Source organism: Mercurialis annua, linkage group LG6, assembly GCF_937616625.2.
Source record: "Mercurialis annua linkage group LG6, ddMerAnnu1.2, whole genome shotgun sequence".
Taxonomy (NCBI): Eukaryota; Viridiplantae; Streptophyta; class Magnoliopsida; order Malpighiales; family Euphorbiaceae; genus Mercurialis; species Mercurialis annua.
The window spans coordinates 32,048,287-32,072,131 of NC_065575.1; the positions used below are offsets into that span (position 1 = coordinate 32,048,287).

Genomic DNA, 23,845 nt, shown 5'->3' on the forward strand with positions numbered 1-23,845 from the left:
AAGGAATTGTGCTGCAAACGTTTTCAGGAAAGGAATACAATATTTCAATATTTGAATTATATTATTTAAAGAAGATGTCTGAAAACGTTTTATATATAATAATATGTTTTAATTCGCGAAAAATTAATAACGGTTTTAGGCTTGCTACGGGTTTTGGAGCTACCACTCCCATTCCCTAGCGCCGGTCTCGGCTCAATAATTTGGGTCGTGACATAAGGTATCACCGTTCATTATTCTAGCTACTGCAACTCTAGACTCATAAAGGAAAGTCATTCTCACTTTATTCAAGCTAGGAATTTCCGGAACAAGAAATTGGAAATCCACACGTCAAACTACTCGCCTGTAAAAATTATAAATTCAACGGGGTCAGTTATAAAAACTGAGTGAATGCGTACAACATGTACTAATAAACATTAATATGAAAGCAATGCATTCCAGATTACCGATTCATATGAAACCCTAAACCATGATTCATGTTCCTATATGCTTTCAAAACAGGAAACATAAATATTCCACATCATTTCACCACATTACGGGTTAACCTTTTCATGGCCGTATTTATTCATTTCTTTTTGTACTCTAGCCCGTCAAATCTGATCATTCATCTTTTACGTATGTGAAGGTCTTTAGACTCTTTCACCATACAACAGATTTCAGCAGTACATATATACCGTCGCCATTTCACTTTTTAAAAGGTTCAACCTCTCAGATCTCGGCAGTTTCTCTTTACTGCCTTTGGTCGTCTATATTCCGTTGCCTCTGAAGATCTGTTCACACAGAGTCTAGGCCGTCGCCAGGATTCACACAGCACATTCACATGCAACCCATTCTAAATGCAATACCAGTGATCACACAGCACTATTGCCGCCCAATAGTAAGCATGTTTCAATGAATCTAAATCGGTTTCAAAACTATGTATAATAGTTCATGCGATTTAAATTCAAAATAAAATAAAGCATTTGCAAATCATGTAAAGCAGTTCGCAATATTTTTAATACTAATATTTAGCAGTATAAGTTGTAAACACACTCACAGTACTCGCCTATTCCAAATATAAAAATATCACCCGTTGAAATATCAAAACCTTCGCTCGCCGGTTTCCGCGACAAAACTCGCTGGATCTAATTTAGAGATTAAACATTAATAAATGTAATAACTCTAATTCTAGGATACACTCTAGACCGACTCAACCATATAAATCACATAATCACAAACCAAATTTGATTCCGACTATCTCTTTCCACGTCATCGTATTTCTATACGATACACCACATAGTTTATTTATTTCAATAAATAAACATAGAATTATAATTCCATATAATTCTAACCCACATTCAATTCACATAATTTTCTAAAAATACATTTTTAGAAAATCTCAAAAAATATACCACAATTCATAAATATCCAAAAATATTTTTCCATAAAATATTTTTGACCCGGGGCTCGGCCCCCCCTTATTTTCTGCCAATAACATTTCGGCACTAACTGCTGCCAACTGAGCCTAGGACTGAGCCAACATGCTCTATCCCCTCTACTCACATTTCGGTCACCGTATTCCGGTGGTTTTGGCCGGAAAACTCAAAACCGCCAAAAACCCTTAAAAATCCATTTTAAGCCATTTTAACACCGAAATTCACCAAAAATAATTTTCAAATATATTTTTAATTTTCAACTTGCAAAAACAGCAGCCCATAATTTTTAAAATAATATTTTCCATTATTTTAACCATTAAAACCGAAATAACAATTAATAATCAAAACCGACTATTAATCCGTCAAAACACTTCACAAAAATCATTTAAACTCCACAAATAATTATCAAACATATTTCATAAATTTTTCATGAATAGTTTCTGCCCAGAAACTAAAAATGACTTAAATACCCTTTTTCAACAATTTTAGCCGAATATAATTATCAAAAATCAAAACCCGATTATTAAACCGCTAAAAATTCACCATTATACATTTAATTAAAATCAACCACAAATATAACTCATCCATAAATAAAATTATTTCCAGAAATTTAAAATCCATTTATTTACCCTTTTTAAGCGATTTTTAAGCTTTAAAACAATTAAAAATCGAAACCCAACTAATTAAATTAACACCCGAATTAATTAACATTTTTAATCCACAAAAATTTCACTTTAAAGCACATTTTAACTTCATCATTTAGATCAGTCCATAAATTTAAATAAATAATTTAATTTTCACGGAAAAATTATTTAAAACCGGAACCCATATAAACAATTACTAAAACTAGTTAATTATCCATCAAACATCACATTTAAACCATCCTAAGCATGTTTCTAAGACTTAACTAACATCAGCAACTAAAAGTAAGGTTTTGAGCTTCGAAATTCACCTTGATCGTACATGCAAATAGAGTTTAACGTTCTACGCAATATTCCCGACAATTTTCGTGAAGAAATTTTTGAGAGAAAATAAAAGAATAAAATTTTGTGTTGTGAGCTATGGAGTATTCGGCACCCACACTCAAATGAAGAAGATGATAAAAGACTTGGGCATCAAGTTTGTCTTAAGAAATATCTAGATATTATTCCATGTTTCAATTATTTACAAGTTTGCCATTATGGCATTCTTGTAAATAATTCGAACTCTAGGGGCAAAATAATTTAACTTTCTCAAATACTCAAAACATTATATCATATCATATGGGCTGGATTAAAATATTTTTTGGGGCCTTTAAAAATAATTAAAATAATTATTTTGACGGTTTTTAGTGAAAAATTGCAAAATTCACTTTTAACACGTAAAATTGCCAAAAATCACACTTAAGACAAAACACATACCAAATCACATTTTCACCCATATAAATTCATCACGTGAATTTATTCACTATTTTCGAGGTCCTAATCAATTAAAATTGGACACACACGAAAATAAACACTAATAATTCTACGGGGTATTACATTCACCCCTCCTTATAAGAAATTTGTCCTCGAATTTCAAAACAAATTATTACCTTGAGCAAACAAGTGGGGATATCGTTTCCGCATATCCGCCTCTGTTTCCCACGTACATTCCTCAATTGTACGGCTCCTCCAGAGCACTTTTACCATAGGTATCTCCTTACTACGAAGTTTCCTAATCTGGGTATCCACAATTTCTACGGGTTCTTCCTCATAAGATAACTCCTCGTCTATCTCAACCTCCTGAGGTTGAATTATTCTATGAGGGTCAGGAATATACTTCCTAAGCATCGACACGTGAAACACTGGATGTACTTGCGACATCTCAGACGGTAATGCTAACTTATAAGCTACCATTCTTATTCGCTCAATAATCTCATATGGTCCTGCATATCTCGGCGCTAGCTTTCCTTTCTTTCCAAATCGGATTACACCTTTCATAGGTGATATTTTAAGAAATACAAAATCTCCGACTTAAAATTCTATATCCTTTCTCCTCACATCAGCATAGCTCTTTTGCCGACTAAATGCAGTTTCTAAACATTGCTTAATCAACGGCACTTTCTCAGACGTAATCTGTACTATTTCAGCTCCTGTTAACTTTCTTTCTCCAACTTCCTCCCAACAAATTGGAGATCTACACTTACGTCCATACAACGCCTCATACGGTGCCATTTTGATACTGGAATGATAACTATTGTTATATGAGAACTCTACTAACGGTGGATACTCATCCCAATGGCCTCCGAAATCTAAAACACACATTCTTAACATATCCTCCAAAGTCTGGATGGTCCTTTCAGACTGTACATCTATTTGGGGATGAAACGCTGTACTGAAATCTAAACGCGTTCGTAAAGCCTCTTGCAGACTTTGCCAAAATCGAGATGTAAAAACTGATCCTCGACCTGACACAATTGACACAGGAACTCCATGTAAACTGACTACTTTGTCAATATAAATCTGTGCCAACTTCGCTGCTGTATAGGTAACCTTGATCGGAATGAAATGAGCCGACTTTGTCATTCGATCAACGATAACCCATATCGAATCAAAACCACGTTGCGACTTAGGCAATCCAACGACAAAATCCATGGTTATTCTTTCCCATTTCCATTCTGGTATTGGTAAGTGTTGCAAAAATCCAAATGGTCTCTGATGTTCCAGCTTCACTTGTTGGCATATCGGACACTTAGCAACAAATTCTGCTATATCCCGTTTCATACCATTCCACCAATACATATCCTTAACATCGTGATACATCTTGGTAGAACCAGGATGAACACTATACTTAGATCCATGTGCCTCCATCATAATTCTCTGTTTCAATTCCTCTACATTTGGTACGCACACCCTTGTACCAAATTTCAGAATACCACCTTTGATATTGTATTCAGAGTTCATTCCATTTTGAACTTCTGCAATAACATGCTTTAGTTGAGGATCCGTTGTCTGAAGTTCCTTAATCTCATCATTCAATGTAGGTTTAATCGTCATTTGAGCTAACAAACTCCCCAAATACGAAACCTCTAATTGAACTCCTTGATCAAACAACGAATGCACTTCTCTAATCATTGGTCTCTTCTCAACTAAAGTAACATGAGCTAAACTTCCTGCTGATTTTCTGCTCAACGCATCAGCTACTACGTTAGCTTTGCCAGGATGATACTGTATCGTACAGTCATAATCCTTTTGCAACTCCATCCACCTCCTCTGCCTGAGATTAAATCAAGATATCATTTATGAACACTATCACGAATTGATCTAGAAACGGTTTAAAAATCCGATTCATCAAATCCATGAAAGCCGCTGGTGCATTTGTCAATCCAAATGACATCACCAAAAATTCATAATGACCGTATCCTGTTCTGAATGCAGTCTTTGGAATATCATCATTTTTGATCTTCAACTGATGATAACCAGACCTCAGATCAATCTTCGAAAAGTACCTCGCTCCTTGCAATTGATCGAATGAATCGTCAATTCTGGGTAAAGGATACTTATTCTTGATTGTGACCTTATTGAGTTGTCTGTAATCTATACAGAGTCTCATAGATCAATCCTTCTTCTTTACAAACAACACAGGTGCTCCCCAAGGTGAGACACTTGGTCGTATAAATCCATGATCAATCAATTCTTCTAATTGATCCTTCAACTCCTTTAGTTCTGCTGGTGCCATACGATACGGAAGTATCGATATTGGACTTGTACCAGGAACTAGATCAATACAGAATTCAATCTCTCGATCTGGTGGTAATCCAGGTAACTCTTCTGGAAACACATCAGAATACTCCGACACTACTGGTACATCATTCACATTTCCAACTTCCTTCTGAATATCTCGTACCAGAGCTAAAAATCCTTGACATCCTTTACTCAACATCTTTCTCGCTTTCAAAGCCGAGACTAAACTCTTTGGGGTTTCCAACTTCTCTCCCCGAATAGAGATAAGTTCAGTTCCAGGTGCATGGAACGTCACTATCTTCTCTCTACAATCCACATTCGCATAATGTCGCGACAACCAATCCATTCCTAGGATGACGTCGAATTCCAAAACATTAAGCAATAACAAATCCGCAAGCAATTCTCGCTCTCCAATTAACACAGGACACGACGGATACACTACAGTAACGTCTATGCTTTCGCCTACAGGTGTAGCTACTAACAATGGGTTTTGCAAAATCACAGGTTGAATTCCTAATTTTAATGCAAAACTCGACGATAAAAATGAATGCGTAGCACCAGGATCAAATAAAATTGATGCATCATGCGAAGATATTGAAAATATACCTTGCACTACCGCATTCGACGCATTCGCCTCCTGAGGATTGATCGCAAAAACTCTAGCCTGCCCTCCGCTAGCAGTTGCTCCAGATCCTCGTCCGCCTGTGGTCCTTCCTCCACCACGATTACCAAAAACATATCCTCTTCCACGTTGTCCATTAAACACATTCTGGTTCTGTGCCTGCTCAGACACTGCAGGATATACAGGTCTAGGTTGTTGAAACACTGGTTGAACAACACTAGCACTTGAACTTTGTGGTCCAGACACAGGACATTCTCTTGAGAAATGACCTTGCTGTCCACACGTGTAACATCCCCTCGTCATATAGCATACTCCAAAATGCTTCTTTCCACAAGTATTATATAGTGGTACTGTTCCTCCTGAACTTCGTCCACTAGAACTTGATCCTGACGTACTAAATCTCCTATCTTTCTTTCCCTTCTTAAATCCTTTACGATATGGTCCAATGAACCTATTCGTATTCGAACTAGCAGTTCCTTCTCTTACGAGCTCACCAGAAACATTGATCTTTCCAAATTGGATCAAAGTACTTTCCATCTAGCGTGCACTATCGATGATTTGCACCAAATCCTTCCTAACATCAGATAGCAATCCAATATATTCGGGTCCTAGCCCCTTAATGAACCTTGAATTCACCCTATCTCTATCCAACATCAGATCAGGTGTGAAACGACTCAACCTAGTGAACTCCGTCACATACTCCTGCACCGTCTTTCCTATCTTATTCAGATTCAACAACTTCTCTCGATAATTCTCCGTTACTGAAAACGGCAGAAAGAAATCCTTAAATCGAGTGACAAAATCATTCCAAGTCATCTCTCCCATACTTGGTTGAATATGCCTTTGAAACCAATCCTTCGCAGATCCTTTTACTGACATCTCCACCATCAGTATAGACTGTCTTTCACTAGCATTAAGACGTCTAGCATTCATTTCTACTTCCTCTAAGAAATCTAACGCATCGTTCGATCCATCAAACTTCATGGGCTTGAGCCTCATGTAAGCCATAACGAGATCACGACCAACATTAGCACCAACTCTCTGCTGTTGGTAATCCAACTGCTCTCTGTGCATATTTTGCACTTCCGCTTGATTCGTTTGCATGGCAGCTATGCCAGCTAAAAATTGTTCGAAATCAAAGCCCGGAATATTAAAATTTGGCCCACGGCCTCTACCTCGACCACGTCCACGTCCACGACCACGACCTTCGCCTACTGCGGGTATCGCATCGTTATGAACGGACTCCTCATCATGAACATTCTCCTCTTGAATGTTTTCATCATGCTGATCAGCCATTCTGATCAAAGCACATCGTCTATTAAGAATCTATCTAAGCGTTCTAATCGTATACTATCGCAACTAATCACCACAATCACACAATCTAAGCAAACAAACAGACTCACTCCTAGAGCGAAGCTGAGAATATTTAAAAACAAATGATGACTTAACAAATGACATGACAGAAACTTAGATGTTGCAGTAGACTCTATATTAATCTATCAGTCCTTAGGTAGATTAACCTACTAGGCACTAGGAATCAACAACTTATACAACCTTTACTATCAACCACTTTTCGACTATCACTCAGTCAGTGGAAATGATACCATATTTCATTACTCCTTTCTTAGGCAATGAAACCATTTTTAGATCATTGCTCTGATACCACCTTTGTCACGACCCGATCCTCGGCGTCAAGACCGGCGCTAGGGAATGAGAGTGGTTGCTCCGACACCCGTAGCAAGCCTTAAAAATAAATTAAAAATCACTTAAAAAATTTCGCGGAATTCAAATCATTTTCGAACATTTTAAAATCGCAGTTTAAAACGTTCTTATAAAAATTACCATTTAAAACATGCACATAATTTTCTCTTTAATTATTGCATTTTAGTTACAAAACCATTTCATTATGGTTTATCATGCATCTCATTATGCATACCACCTTATTATGGTAATTACTGCATTTCACTATGCAGGCCATTTCATTATGGACTTAACCGCATTTCATTATGCAGATGCGATCATCGCATTTTATTCAAGTGCAGTCGCTCGGACTTCGCACAGCATTCACACATTACATTATATCAGAGTTTAAGCGTTATAATAAAATATAAAGCATAAATAAGTCCAACGACTACTAAGGTATCACCGTTCATTATTCTAGCTACTGCAACTCTAGACTCATAAAGGAAAGTCATTCTCACTTTATTCAAGCTAGGAATTTTCGGAACAAGAAATTGGAAATCCACACGTCAAACTACTCGCCTGTAAAAATTATAAATTAAACGGGGTCAGTTATAAAAACTGAGTGAATGCGTACAACATGTACTAATAAACATTAATATGAAAGCAATGCATTTCAGATTACCGATTCATATGAAACCCTAAACCATGATTCATGTTCCTGTATGCTTTCAAAACAGGAAACATAAATATTCCACATTATTTCACCACATTACGGGTTAACCTTTTCATGGCCGTATTTATTCATTTCTTTTTGTACTCTAACCCGTCAAATCTGATCATTCATCTTTTACGTATGTGAAGGTCTTTAGACTCTTTCACCATACAACAGATTTCGGCAGTACATATATACCGTCGCCATTTCACTTTTTAAAAGGTTCAACCTCTCAGATCTCGGCAGTTTCTCTTTACTGCCTTTGGTCGTCTATATTCCGTTGCCTCTGAAGATCTGTTCACACAGAGTCCAGGCCGTCGCCAGGATTCACACAGCACATTCACATGCAACCCATTCTAAATGCAATACAGGTGATCACACAGCACTATTGCCGCCCAATTGTAAACATGTTTCAATGAATCTAAATCGGTTTCAAAACTATGAATAATAGTTCATGCGATTTAAATTCAAAATAAAATAAAGCATTTGCAAATCATGTAAAGCAGTTCGCAATATTTTTAATACTAATATTTAGCAGTATAAGTTGTAAACACACTCACAGTACTCGCTTATTCCAAATATAAAAATATCACCCGTTGAAATATCAAAACCTTCGCTCGCCAATTTCCGCGAAAAAACTCGCTGGATCTAATTTAGAGATTAAACATTAATAAATGTAATAACTCTAAATTCTAGGATACACTTTAGACCGACTCAACCATATAAACCACATAATCACAATTAATAATCAAAACCGACTATTAATCTGTCAAAACACTTCACAAAAATCATTTAAACTCCACAAATAATTATCAAACATATTTCATAAATTTTTCATGAATAGTTTCTGCCCAGAAACTAAAAATGACATAAATACCCCTTTTCAACAATTTTTGCCGAATATAATTATCAAAAATCAAAACCCGATTATTAAACCGCTAAAAATTCACTATTATACATTTAATTAACATCAACCACAAATATAACTCATCCATAAATAAAATTATGTCCAGAAATTTAAAATCCATTTATTTACCCTTTTTAAGCGATTTTTAAGCTTTAAAACAATTAAAAATCGAAACCCAACTATTTAAATTAACACCCGAATTAATTAACATTTTTAATCCACAAAAATTTCACTTTAAAGCACATTTTAACTTCATCATTTAGATCAGCCCAGAAATTTAAATAAATAATTTAATTTTCACGGAAAAATTATTTAAAACCGGAACCCATATAAACAATTACTAAAACTAGTTAATTATCCATCAAACATCACATTTAAACCATCCTAAGCATGTTTCTAAGACTTAACTAACATCAGCAACTAAAAGTAAGGTTTTGAGCTTCGAAATTCACCTTGATCGTACATGCAAATAGAGTTTAACGTTCTACGCAATATTCCCGACAATTTTCGTGAAGAAATTTTTGAGAGAAAATAAAAGAATAAAATTTTGTGTTGTGAGCTATGGAGTATTCGGCACCCACACTCAAATGAAGAAGATGATAAAAGACTTGGGCATCAAGTTTGTCTTAAGAAATATCTAGATATTATTCCATGTTTCAATTATTTACAAGTTTGCCATTATGGCATTCTTGTAAATAATTCGAACTCTAGGGGCAAAATAATTTAACTTTCTCAAATACTCAAAACATTAAATCATATCATATGGGCTGGATTAAAATATTTTTTGGGCCTTTAAAAATAATTAAAATAATTATTTTGACGGTTTTTAGTGAAAAATCGCAAAATTCACTTTTAACACGTAAAATTGCCAAAAATCACACTTAAGACAAAACACATACCAAATCACATTTTCACCCATATAAATTCATCACGTGAATTTATTCACTATTTTCGAGGTCCTAATCAATTAAAATTGGACACACACGAAAATAAACACTAATAATCTACGGGGTATTACATAACCATTACAAATATGTTTATGAATTATGAAATTTGAAGAATTTTGATTAATGTTTATAAGTTACAAAATTTTAAAAGTTTCTATATATCAATATTATTATGAAATAAAATATTATTTTATAATTGAATGTTATAATTATAAAATTTGAAGAGGTTTAATATATTAATAATTTTTTTATACGTTGTTGAATATAAAAATTTTGTTTTTTGGTCTATATTAATAAATTGAATAAACTTTAATATAAGTTAAATAAATGAGGGACTATTAAAAACTAATAAAAATATTTTATGTTTAATTTAGTTTAATTTTATTACATCTAATTTAATAAAAGACATATGCATTGAACATTAATAATAATAATAATAATAATAATAATAATAATAATAATAATAATAATAATAATAATAATATGTAAATCAAAAATTCAATTATAGAATTTAAAAAATTTTACAAATTTAAACTAAACTTTATTTGTTAAAATTTAAACTTGCTATAATTTTTAAAACGTCATTATGAATTTGAATAGTTTTTATTGATGTTTGTAAGTTATAAATTTGAAGTGTGTTTATATATTTATATACATTCTTTAAGTTAAGAAATAAAACATTTTTAAAAATAATAATTACATTATAGTTATTTAAATTATAAACTAATAGAATTTATAAAAAAACTATGGTTATAAAAGGCAAGAAGTTTAGTATATTGTTAAAATTTAAACTTTCTATAATTTTTAAAACGTCATTATGAATTTGAATAGTTTTTATTGATGTTTGTAAGTTATGAAATTTGAAGTGTTTTTATATATTTATAAACATTCTTTAAGTTAAGAAATAAAACATTTCTAAAAATAATAATTACATTATAGTTATTTAAATTATAAAGTAATAGAATTTATAAAAAACTATGGTTATAAAAAGCGAGTTTAGTATATAAGTAATGTTTTTAAGCCATTGAATGCAAAGGTTTTTTTTATGTTGAATCATTAAATTTAAATTGTATTATATTAAAAAATTGTAAAATTTTGTTTATATTAATAAATTAAAAAATTTACGTTGACACGAGTTTTGGAAATGAATTAATTTTTAAAAACCAAATAATAAATTTTATTCGATTCTAAATTTAATTTAATTATATCCAATAAACAAATCTAATTGAAAAGTTTACCTATTATCAATAATTTAATTATTAAATTGAAAAAAGACTCTAAGAATAAAATTAAAATAATATTGCATAAATTGAAAATTTTAAAATTAAAAGATAATAATAAAATATAAAATTATTTAGTTTTACCCGCGCAACGCGCGGGCATCGACCTAACTAGTTTTTACCTAATTTTCAATTGGGATATTAATTTATCAAAAAAACTGTAGTTGGTGTATATATTTACCAATGTTGTTAAAATCGAATCAGACCGAATTAACCGGAAACCAGTGGTTAAAAGCAAAAAAATCGATAAAAGTGAATTAAACTGATAATGAAAACCGGATGAATCCGGTTTTTTGACATGGAAGGAAAAAAAGATAGTAGAAAATTTGATTACTTTAGCTGTTGTTTTAGATTGGGACCACTTAGAGGTGGCCATGGGCCGGGTCAGCCCGTGAACCGATCCGGAACCGGCCCCGTCAAACCCGGCCCGGAACCGAACTAAAATCGGCACCGGAACCGCATAAAGGGCGGTTCCGGGCCGGTTCTATATTTGTTGAACCGTGAACCGGCGGTTTCATGTCGGAACCGGCGGTTCAAGGGTCGAACCCGTTGATAAAAAATATATATTATATATTTAAAATATATATTATATCTTTATCATATAATATATTTACTTTTGCAATAAAATATATATTATATTTGTTTTAGTTAAAATGTTGGTTAATATTTTAATTTTTTTTAATTTTTTTTTATTTTCTTGTAATACTATTTCCGTAAGTTATCTTATTGTTAAATTACATTTTTTAGTAATTAAATTTTAATTTTTTTTTAATTTTTTTTTTCTAAACCGTCCTAAACCGGAATCGGAACCGTTCGGATCTGAACCATCGTGGAACCGTCTCTTAGGCGGTTCCGGCCGGTTCCACTTTTTCTTGAACCGTGACCCGGGGGTTCCGAACCGGAACCGTCGGGTTATGAACCGTGGCCACCTCTAGGACCACTCTACTACTTACTGTGGCATTTATAGATTAGAAGACGAACAATTGAAAAACCAGTGGTTTCTTTGAGGCCAAATGTCGTAAAAAGGCCAAACCTTTTACAAAAGTTTCACAAAATTCATGACCTTTCAATTTTGTCGATTTTGGCCAGAAACTGATTATTTGGTTTCACAAAAGTGCTGACCTTTCAATTTTGTCGATTTTGGCCAGAAGACAGAAACAAAGCATATAAAATCTTACGCCAAGCACCGCATTGTGCTTTCTTTGATGGGGTGATATATAGGAAATCATACACTCACCCTTTGTCAAGGTGTCTAACGGCGGAAGAAGGGGAGTATGTTCTGAGAGAAATCCACGAGGACATTTGTGGGGCCCATATCGCACCCGGATGTTGGCTAGGAAGGCAGTGTTACAAGGGTATTATTGGCCACGGATGGTCCGGCAGGCCAAAGATATTGTCAAGAAATGTGAAAATTGTTAGAGACACCAGAATATAAGGCATGCCCCAACTACCGATCAATGTCCCATTTCCAGTCCTTGGCCCTTTGCAACCTGGGGAATGGACATTCTCGGTCCTTTTCATCCCTCCACCGGGCAAAAGAAGTTCTTGATAGTAGCTGTAGATCACTTCATGAAGTGGATCGAGGTAGAAGCTGTAAGCACAATTACAGAGGCTCGGATTCGGGACTTCTTCTGGTGGCAGATTGTTTGCAGATTTGGGATACCAAAGGCTTTGATTACTGACAACGGAAAACAGTTTAATTGCGGGGCGTTCAAAGAGTTCTCCAGCGATTTCCACATCGACTTACGATTCACGTCAGTGACTCACCCGCAGAGTAATGGGATGACCGAGGTAACTAACAGGACAATATTAAAAGGACTCACGGCTCGCCTAGGCCAGTATGAGAAGAAGTGGCTAGACGAGCTACCAAAGGTCATTTGGGCTTACCGAACCACTCCTAGAGCAGGAACCGGGGATACTAAAAGCAACCTTCATCGCGTTGAGAAACCCTTGGGTGCACCAAGATGCTTTTATATCACGGTCATCAGTCTTCTCGCCAGCGTCGGCGGCGGAGGTCTTCTTTTTCTCCTTCCGAGAAGGTTTGGGCATAGAAGTTCCGACCTCTTCTCTCTCTGAGGGAGTAACCCGGCGCTAACGAACAATGTTTATTTCAGCCAATGTCTCGCCCATATCGAGGTCGTCATCATCATAAATCCTTCCCTCTTCGTGTTCTGAGAGTTCAGCCGACATACCTAGGGGAAATTTGAAACAAGCTCGAATGAGACAGGTTCCATGAAAAAACAAGAAAAACTAGCGAAAAATTGAAATTACGGATCAAAAAGGAAAATTTAAGGGGGTGAACCATCAGAGCACGAAGAACATTACAGTGAATTTCCAGATTCGTGGAAATTCACTTCCCAAACGAAGAACACAGACAAAAACACATTTCAAAGCATAAAACAAGGAAAAACTCCCAGACTTCTGGAAGTCCACCTATCAACAACAAGAACATGCCACAAACAACTAAAGTCCCTAAACTAATTCCACACTATGGCAGCATGAACAAAATTACCAGAAAAAAAGTATAAATTCAAGTTTCTAACGAAGCAGTATATACAAATCATTCAAAACTGAAATTAACAAGATAATCAACATCATTTCATCTAATAACATGCCAAATCAATCGAAACAAACAAAGCACGAAACATGAAGAAACAGGAAAATTCAAAGTAACGAAACACTTACTTGTTAAGCAAATGCATAGAGTCCTTGAAGAAAAAACGATGAAACTGGGTTAACAAGGAAACACAAACACAAGAAATCCACTGAGTCTGCAGGAAAGCACAGTCAGAAAACCTTTGGAGAGCAAGAAAGTGGAGAGAAATTCAAAGAAAGAAGAAAATCATAGAGCAAATGAAAGGTTTTATAAGTTTTTGAAAAATAAAGCTTATAACTGAAAAAGAGAGGGAAATTGGAAAGACACATGCTTTATATTTTCTCTCTCCTCTCACTTAAAACGTCTTCTAGAAAAACGCACCAGCAGTAACCGTCTGACACGTGCGTTAAGCTTTAGGAAGAAGCAACCGCCAAGGGATTTCACAGCAAACAACTGTCAGAAAGGGCAGCCTAAAGGTCACGTCCTTTCAAGATCAAACACCACGTCCCCAGACCAACTCACCCACTCACCTGACAAGCGGCTCAGTGTCAGAGATATTTTAATTAGAGGACAACCCTATCCAAAGCACCAATGCTCACGCGACTTCACAAGCTCGAAGAATACTGCCAACTCGGACATAAATATCCGATGAACTGACGGGGGGACTAGTGATAACGTAGTAGTATAAATAGTAGGGGCGAAGCAACCTCACCAAAAACAGATATAGCTAAGTTAAGCACTTTCACCGACCTGGTCCCAGTGGGGGACGCCGAGCTGTGAGGAACCAAGAGCACGTCACCCAAAACTCGGATATGAAAGTACACGTATAAACGGCCTTCGTATACCCTGTGACCTGGGGGTCACTAGACCTAAGATAACGAAGTGGCATCTCGGATCTGTACCGTACAACGTCAGATACAAAGTGTTCCCCGAGCTTCGCAGGACGATCTCTGAGATCCTGCTATGATCCACACTCACATGTGACGGATCCTGGGACCACAGAAGATCCTCTGGCAGGTGCGTAAGGAATGTTCCCTACGCCTGACACACCCAGCAAATCGCGTCCAATACGGGGGATTTCGCCACGTAGGCATAATAAAATACTGGAACCACAAGAAGAAGGGCCTGCCAGCAGGCAAGGTTTGTCCCAAAACCCTAACTATAAAAAGGAGTCTAAGAGGCAAACCCTATGTAATTTCTTTTTGTCTAACTGATTATTCCTCTCTTTCTCTTCTTCTTCTTTCTTTCACTGAAACTTACTAGAGCGCCGAACGAATGTTCGGTGACCCCCACCGAAGGTTCCATCTGACCTCTGTTTTTGGTCTGTGCAGGTTCAGCAGATCAGATCCATTTTGGTGATTTATCATGAATTAACCTCGTAAATTTATAAGATTTGATATCATAAAATTAATTAAAAAAAATTTTAAAAATTATTTGACTTTTAAACAGATAGTAGTATTTGTATAAAATTAAAAATATATAAATGAAAATTAAACATTAAATATTATTTTTCTGTATTTTCTTATTTAATTTTTTTGATTTAGAAATTATTAAATTAAATATGAACTAACCTCGTAAATTATAAGATTTGATTCATAAATTAATTAGAAATTGATTTTTTAATATTATTTTACTTTTAAAATAATAGCAGCATTTGTACAAAATTAAAAATATATATATGAAAATTAATTATTAAAAATTATTTTTCTATATTTTATATTTAAATTTTGTTCTATTATACTTTTTTTAATCTAAAAATCTGAGTTAAAACGGTTGAACCGCTCTAACCGTGAACCCTCGACAAAGTCGGTTCAGTCTCCGGTCTGGTTTTCAAAACATTAATATTTACTAATTTTTAAATAACGTGATTGAATTGAAAAAACATATATATTTTATAAATTTCTATCTAAATAATCCTTCATACTAATACATGAAGAATGCATTTGATCATAAATGGGAACAATCTATATCCAACAAGTCAGAAAAGCTGTCATATTCTCATCTCATCATCAAGACTAAAATGTCTAATATTATAAGAAATTTCACAAAAAATAAAGAAGAATTCCAAATTACCAAAAAAAATATCATCAAATCTGAGGGACAGAGACATTTATATCTGAAGATACCTTTTGTTCCGATAAGCGCTCATGTGACTGGAAAACATTCCGTTCACCGCCATTTTGAGTAACAACTTCAGTTCGTTGGTTTATAGTGACAGTAGTGTTCACTGGTTCTTCATTTGTGTTTTCTAAAACTGAAGATATTGGTGTAGTGCAGTTTTCTTGATAAACATTACTATCTGTACTTCCTACAATTTGGATTGAATATTTTACCATTTTCATATTGGCAAGCTCGCTGCAAGTTGAAGATTCAGTTGGTTGCCTTAACTTGAGTTCTTTACTGATATTCTGCCTGAAACTTGCAACAATCAGCTGATTGTTGTGAAACAAATAGCACATTGTAAGTATACCGATCAAAGATACAGAAAAAGGGTTTATTTACATTAAAATGCCTCAATTTTACCTATTTTAGTAATTTAAACTCTACATTTGAAAATTGTTAAATGATGTCCTAACCTTTCATTTTTTAGCAAATCCTTTGCAAGCGCAATTTTTGGCCCCAAACAACGTTGTTTTTGGCAATTGTTGTCAAATAATGGAAGGCAGAGTCATTATTTAGCATCTTTCAAACGTGAAATTTAAATAGTAAAAATCGGTAAAGTTGAGACATTTTAATACAAATAGCCCAAAATAAATGTGGGTTACAATTAGCTAGTGTTGTGCCGAATTTTTGCTTTTAGTTTTAATTTGATACTGAAACTTCAATTATTACTGAGGTGTAACCGTTTTCGGACAATGGTACTTGGGCGAATGTTTGTTGATATGGCATAAAGAGATAAAGATATTAGTCCAACTACCATCTGTTACTTCAACATCAATCGGCGTGAATTTATCTACCGACCATTTAAATGTATATTAAATTTATGATTTCACTTTGATACAAAATAAAGTTTCGGTATCAACTAGAGCCAGGGATAAAAGTTTGGTACCATAAAGGTTAATAACCTCAAAAATTGTTATGTTAGAACAACTTACTTGGGTAGAGCCTGATGCTATTAAACAACCAACAACACCGCCACCAAAAACTCGGCCATCAGGTTTTGCTAGTGAAACACTCAACGTGCCGATTTGCGACGTGTATTGCTTTTCTCACTAACTGTAAACAATCCTGATAGAGAAAGAATTTCATACCGGCCCTAAATTAAATGGCAATTCGAAGTTACACAATCTTCAGTAAGAACAAAACAGATATACTAGAAGTCACATTTAAATGTACCAAAATATTGTTTAAAGAATTGAATATTACTATGTTGCTAATAATCTTGTAGAATCCCACAATATATTGCACGAAAAATTTATCGAGTATTTATGATCAATTCTTATAAAAATATATTATATTGTCATTATTTAATTTAATTTTTATATTTCCGTGCAACATAAAATGCTCAGAAAGAATTAGATTTAGGGTTTTACATGTCTATCAGCGAGCTAGGACCAATAGTTGTACCTCGTATCTTATAAGTCCAGCAGAAGAGGCAGACTGACGAATAATAACACTTAAAACTGAACCAATCGCTAAAAGAATACAGACTGCTCGAGGACCCCTTTGGGCAAAGGCTGATATCTTCCTTACAATATCCTGATAATGACAAAAGCCAAAGTAAATGATCAATAAATACAAGTAAATAAATGCAAGAGAGTTCAGCTATGTAGCACGAAAACTTCTCGTGTTAATTAAGTTTCAGCGTTTTGCTTTCTTTTGTGGAAACGTTCAAGCAAATTCCATTACTAAATTTACTGGATAGCTGCTCGAGGACCCCTTTGGGCAAATGCTGATATCTTCCTTACAATATCCTGATAATGACAAAAGCCAAAGTAAATGATCAATAAATACAAGTAAATAAATGCAAGAGAGTTCAGCTATGTAGCACGAAAACTTCTCGTGTTAATTAAGTTTCAGCGTTTTGCTTTCTTTTGTGGAAACGTTCAAGCAAATTCCATTACTAAATTTACTGGATAGCTATCTGTTGAGAACACTCCGGTTTAAAAAAATGTTCCCATCCATCAAAAAATAGATAATTTGTTATTTTCTAATAGATTCCGAACACTCTATATTAAAAATCTATTCTTACAAAAAGAAAATAGATTTTCATATCGTTTTCCATTTCGGTGTTTAGTTTCCTTGCTACATAAAGTTGAGCATATGAAAATAGAAAGAGAGAGTTGGCAATATAATTTACAATGTTGTTAAAATCGGACTGACCGGTCAATCAGACCGGGTTAACCGAGAACCGGTCGGATGTCTGGTCCGGTTATGGGTAAAAATCCCATAGTTAAAAAATCTGTCAGAAACCGGATTGAACCGGAAAAATTCGGTTTCTGACCAAAACCGGATGAATCCGGTTTTCTGAAAAAAAGTGAGTGGAAATGTCACTTTTTTGTCTAGTTTATGGTCCCATACAGCGTCAATTTTTAACTAAACAACACATGAACTGGTCGAACCGTGAATCAATGAAGCCGGTTCGCTTTCTGGTCCGACTTTAAAAACATTGATAATTTACCTCTCCTGTTTCCACAAGAATCACATGTGGAATGTGGATTTCTCCTGCTGTTTCTGTTGCAAACCCACCTTAAACAAATAGAATTTTGCCGAAATAAGCAACAAATTTGACTAATACCAAGACTTTATAAGCTATACAACATTTGTTTTTCCTTTTCTTCCTTCCAATTTTGAGATTGAGAAGAACACAACAATATGATCAAGAAATTTATTGTTTAAGTGCATTAAAAATTGCATAGTGTTATTTGTTTGAATCACACTGTGTGTATATGAGCATATAAATCCTTTATATCAGTCTGAAATTTAATCATCCTATATCCTTACGTTTCTTTGTCTAAATAGTGGATTGAGTTTTATGTCTATCATGTTAGCACCAAAAATAACTTATTTTTCAGCATTTTATTTCAGTTTTCTCTATATTTAGGCTAATAATCACCCATGGCCTCTTAACTGTAAGGGTACGGGCGCTAAACCCCCTGATATCTAAAAACGGGTGTTAAACCCCTTGATCTTTGTGGCGGCGCTCACAAAACTCCTTAAACTCCAAATTTGACCAGAATACCCCTGGCGCCGTCTGTTCTGGTCAACTGATATTTTTTATTAAAAAAAAAAATTGACGGCGCCACATCAGCTGCCACGTCAGCAAAATACCTTAAAACTTCAAAACACCCAAAATACCCCTAATTTATTTTAGAAAAAGACAAAAAAAACCAAATCTAATCTAACAGCCGACCGAACCACTACCTATCAACAACCCAACCACCGCCGGAAAATTTTCCGGTCATCTTCTCAAATTTGAAACGGAAAATTTCCGGTCATTAATAAAATATGTTCCTCAGAGGAACAGATCTCAGGGAACAGATCGCGCCGATCTGTTCCCTGAAAAACAGATCGACGATCTGTTCCCTGAGGAACAGGTCGTCGGATCTGTTCCTCAGAGGAACAGGTCGTCGGATCTGTTCCTCAGAGGAACAGGTCGTCGGATCTGTTCCTCAGAGGAACAGGTCGTCGGATCTGTTCCTCAGAGGAACAGGTCGTCGGATCTGTTCCTCTGAGGAACAGGTCGTCGGATCTGTTCCTCTGAGGAACAGGTCGTCGGATCTGTTCCTCTGAGGAACAGGTCGTCGGATCTGTTCCTCTGAGGAACAGGTCGTCGGATCTGTTCCTCTGAGGAACAGGTCGTCGGATCTGTTCCTCTGAGGAACAGGTCGTCGGATCTGTTCCTCTGAGGAACAGATCTGCATTTTTTATGACCGAAATTTTTTCCAGTGGTGGTCGGGTGGTCGGGTAGGGGTAATGGTCGGGTTAGTTGTTGGGTTAATTCATTGGATTAGATTGAGTTGATATATTTTTTTTTTGTCTTTTTCTAAATTAAATTAGGGGTATTTTGGGTGTTTGAAATTTTTAAGATACTTTGCTGACGTAGCAGATGATGTGACAGTGTCAGATTTTTTTTAAAGAATGTCAGTTGACCAGAAAAGACGGCGCCAGAGGTATTTTGGTCAAATTTGCAGCTTAGGGGGTTTTGTGAGCGCCGGCACAAAGATCAGGGGGTTTAACGCCCGTTTTTAGACATCAGGGGGTTTAGCGCCCTCTCCTAAAGTTAAGGGGCCATGGGTGATTATTAGCCATTGATTTACTATAGAAATATATTTTCATTGTTTGGTAAATTATTCTTATCGTTTTTTATTTTATAAAATAATTTTGTTTATGAGGATTGGTTTGAGAGGAAGAGTATATATATATCCGTATAAAAGTTATAATTTATTGTGTGTATGGTAGTTTTAACAATAAAAATATGTGTCCGTATAAAAATAATAATATCATAAATGTTGGTTGTTTATGAAAAAAGCATCCGAAAATAAAATGTAAAGCCATTTCATACTTCAATCACAATATTAGGCAGCCAAAGGAGCAACCTCGCTTGTAATCTAACCACTTGAGCCAGCTAAAAAGTGGTTAGAAGGGATTACAAAAATGGCAAACTCAAACCCAGAACTAGAAACCCTAGAAGAAGAGCAGAGACCGCCACGGATCGATCGAAACCTAAACCAGTCGTCCCAAGAATGGGAGACGATGGCTCGAGCTTGGCTCACCGCATTCCCAGAACCCAAAACCGTAAGCACCACTGCGGTAGAGTCTTGGATAGACTCCAACCGCGGCTATTTACCAGCTGACCTGCAATCAATGCCCCGGTCCGACCTCATTGATCGCCTCCTCGCTATTCAAAATTACATGAGGCTGCCTAATCAGGTAAACCCCCTTTGATTATTTTTGTTATTATTAAGTAAATTCAGTTTATTGTATGTGATATGATACATTTTATTGGGAGGATGTGAACTTTAGTAATGTACTACTACAATGTTTCAGTTATCATAAGATTGTCATAAGGGTATTGCCCAATTTGCTCAATTAATGTGCCCCGTTTCGGTAATATGTGGGGAGTTTGGCGATTGAGACACAAAACTTTATAGCTTCTGGCATTCTGTCCGCCATAATTGCGTTAACTCCCAGCTGTTCTGTAGCAGGCAATAGCAGAAGCCAATGAGGTTGATATTCCGCATGCTCGATTTCAACGAACAGATCAGTGGCTACCGGTTTATTCCTGGTTGGAATCTTTAGATAAAGATGAGGCGGTGAAGTCTAAAGATATCTCTGATTGGCTAACTGAGAACCCGGATATCAAAGAACACTTGTGCTCCAAACATTCTCGATACCATTTGATGCACTACATAAAAAAGTGCCATATGAAGATACTAAAAAGGCGCGAAAAGAAGAAGGTAGCAAAAAAGTTGTTTTTTCCTCGTTTACTTAATTTTAATATCCTAGTTGGTGCCATATTTTCCAACACTTTTGTTAAAATTATGGTAAATGCTTCTCTATCTCGTACCAAGAAATAGATTGTTTGATATATGATCTGTTTTTCAGTTTATTGAGATCTTGAGATTTTCCATTTCGATATGGAATCCTAAAGTAGTATATTCGAAGTAATTAGACTTGAGGCTCTTAATGGTTTTAGAACTGTCCATAAATAGCCTTTGTCCTAGACACCGTGCCACTCTAGAAGTCTGTGTCATGGTTTGAATCTTTGCTTAGAAAGGTCTTTTTAGGTCTTCCTATTTCTCACCAATTTGGTATCATTGTCTCGCGTTCTAAAGTTTACATTGTGATAGTTTCCTTGAAGAAATAAGATAGCTCAGGGAAACAATTTCACTTAGGGTGGTAGATATGAAATGGTGAATATTTCCCAAAAAAGGAAAAGGAAGTGATTGATATATGCTTCAGAGAGATGCTGTCATTAGATTTGATTTTTTCTTTTTGTTCACAGCTACTTGCATTGATTACAAGTGGCACTTAAATGTGCTGTTTTGTTCTGGATTTGACTATATAAGCTTTGTGTTCTGAACAGGGATTGCAGCAGAATGACAAACCCACCTCTCCAAAAGCTCACAAAATCATGGTTATAAAAGAAAGCACTCCAGTTCCAAGTATGTATTGTTCCTTTAATGGATTCATCGGTAGTCTTTCATCTTTATGCATTTTAAAAAATGGAAGACTGCATTTTCCGCAGTTTGTGAAGGCGCAAGTCTATGCTGCCATATATTGGCGGATCGACAGAAAATTGACCCATCTTATAATATGATAAAGATGATTTGACCTAACATTCTTTCAAGTTTTAATAAGAAGCCTTTGTTCAAGCAAGGGGATAGCTCCAATATGTCACTCCGATGAACGCATAGAGAAATATGATTACATGGATTTCTAGTGGATAAAAGAATCTGCTTTTATATCCACCTCTTGCATTAGATAATGGAACTAGCATGTTGGTGTTTTGCTTTTAATTAGCTGTGTGTTTTGCAGGCAACCCTTTGAACAATATACCTAAGGATAGTGACTTATACTTGGTCAAACGAAATGAAGCTCATCGTAAATTTGAGATGTAGGTTATTTTTGAGTTACTTGTATATATAGCGGTTTTTTTAACTCTCGAATTTGGAGTTTGTTCATTGGGTATGTATATGAAATTTCAGTTTACGGGAGCTAAAGAAGACGCTTTCCCCTCATTTTTTAAAGCCTCAAGGTACAGAAATGAAGCAATGAAAAGTATAGTAATTTGCTGCCAAGACAGATTGTATTTGTATCAGCTCAGGTAGTGCACATATTTCCGTCCTCCCCACGAATTATGCTTTGTAAACAGCTGACGTTGACCTAGGGTGGTTTGATTTCTCTTGAAGCACGCCACAAGTGTTAGAAAAATTGATGCTATTGCTGAATGCTGGAGAATTTTGGTGTAAATATTCACATAACATTGTAATGTCTGCCTTTTAGCTTAGATTCCGCTATGCATAATTTGTCCCAGGATGAGGTATGCAAATGAAATTGACCATTCCAACTAAAATTTCTAATTATTTTTGAAAAAATAACATCAATGGTGTCTGCACTTTTTGAAGTTTGTGAATTTACTGTTTGTAATTTTATTTTTTAGATATTAGTGTTCCAATTATTTTTAAAAAAATGTCGAATAAGTATTTTTAGCAGTTTTTGTATCGTCGATGTGCTAAAAGAAAAATATATATTATGTTTTTACTTAAATTTTGTGCCATATTAGCCTTGTCGCTCCAATTAGATTTTATTGAAAGATAAATAATTGAGATGAATGTAATGGTAAGTTTATCAAAAAGAGAGAAGTAGAGATATTCTTATCAAAGCAGATGAGATCTAATTCGCCCGAATTGTACAATAATTATTGTTAAAATGCTAACTTCTGCATATTCATTTTTTTCTATTTCTTTTATTTCCATCGCAAATGATTAGGCAAATACTTGTAGTTTCGAACAAGTGCGCAGAAGTTTGAAACAATTTAAAAGTTTCAAATTTTATTTAGATTGTAAATTAGAGTTTTCAAAAGAGAATTTTTGGAAGATACGGTGTTATAGAAGAGATAGTTATAACGATTAAAACAGGTACGATAATAACAGATGCTCGGAACAAATGAATTCAACAGCGTCATCGAAATAGAAAACAACGTTATGCAATAAGGTTTAATTGTACCACTTTAAAAAGTTTGTAGATCGGATTGAATCGAGTTGGATTTAAAAGGCATACATAGTTCTTGTCCAAAATTTGAATAATTGATTTGTACAATGTGCTTGTTTGTATAATTTATTTGTGGACTGCTAAATACCGCCCCTAATTTTACTATATACCGCCTGTATTATTAAGTTTTTATCCTTTACCTAAAATATCTCATATTCAAATTCTCTTAATTCGTATTCAAACCCGAAGAACGATGATCACTATATCGAGCTCAAATGTCGGATTCTAACCGGGAAAGTGGACGAGAACAACTGTCAAGTAATCG

At 35.0% G+C, this 23,845-nt stretch overlaps 2 protein-coding genes, 2 long non-coding RNA genes and 1 pseudogene across 6 annotated transcripts; 1 reads left to right on the plus strand and 4 right to left on the minus strand.

Annotated features, from left to right (window-relative positions):
• Positions 1–971: 971 nt before the first annotated feature.
• Positions 972–2,473, minus strand: LOC126685710 (uncharacterized). The gene is made up of 2 exons (XR_007643717.2): positions 2,365–2,473; positions 972–1,121 (listed from the first exon to the last, which is right to left on the minus strand). It is a non-coding gene; the product is annotated as an uncharacterized LOC126685710 (long non-coding RNA).
• A 495-nt stretch (positions 2,474–2,968) lies between these two features.
• LOC126687759 (uncharacterized) lies at positions 2,969–3,373 on the minus strand. Its single transcript, XM_050382317.1, has one exon. The coding sequence runs from the start codon at positions 3,371–3,373 to the stop codon at positions 2,969–2,971; it is 405 nt and encodes a 134-aa protein (XP_050238274.1).
• Positions 3,374–7,846: 4,473 nt separating this feature from the next.
• On the minus strand, positions 7,847–8,782 carry LOC126685709 (uncharacterized). The gene is made up of 2 exons (XR_007643716.2): positions 8,694–8,782; positions 7,847–8,000 (listed from the first exon to the last, which is right to left on the minus strand). It is a non-coding gene; the product is annotated as an uncharacterized LOC126685709 (long non-coding RNA).
• Positions 8,783–15,950: 7,168 nt separating this feature from the next.
• On the minus strand, positions 15,951–18,923 carry LOC126687761 (AT-hook motif nuclear-localized protein 1-like; annotated as a pseudogene).
• A 1,421-nt stretch (positions 18,924–20,344) lies between these two features.
• LOC126685773 (uncharacterized) lies at positions 20,345–22,933 on the plus strand. 3 transcript variants are annotated; one of them, XM_050379727.2, is made up of 5 exons: positions 20,346–20,736; positions 21,009–21,263; positions 21,893–21,971; positions 22,345–22,423; positions 22,515–22,933. In XM_050379727.2, the coding sequence occupies exons 1-5, from the start codon at positions 20,461–20,463 to the stop codon at positions 22,582–22,584; spliced, it is 759 nt and encodes a 252-aa protein (XP_050235684.1). In that variant the 5' UTR covers positions 20,346–20,460; the 3' UTR covers positions 22,585–22,933. The 3 variants fall into 3 exon arrangements, with proteins under 3 accessions (XP_055962404.1, XP_050235684.1, XP_050235685.1); XM_050379728.1 differs by having other exon boundaries at positions 20,348–20,736; positions 21,012–21,263; XM_056106429.1 differs by lacking the exons at positions 22,345–22,423; positions 22,515–22,933 and adding an exon at positions 22,055–22,338 and having other exon boundaries at positions 20,345–20,736.
• The last annotated feature ends 912 nt before the right edge of the window (positions 22,934–23,845 follow it).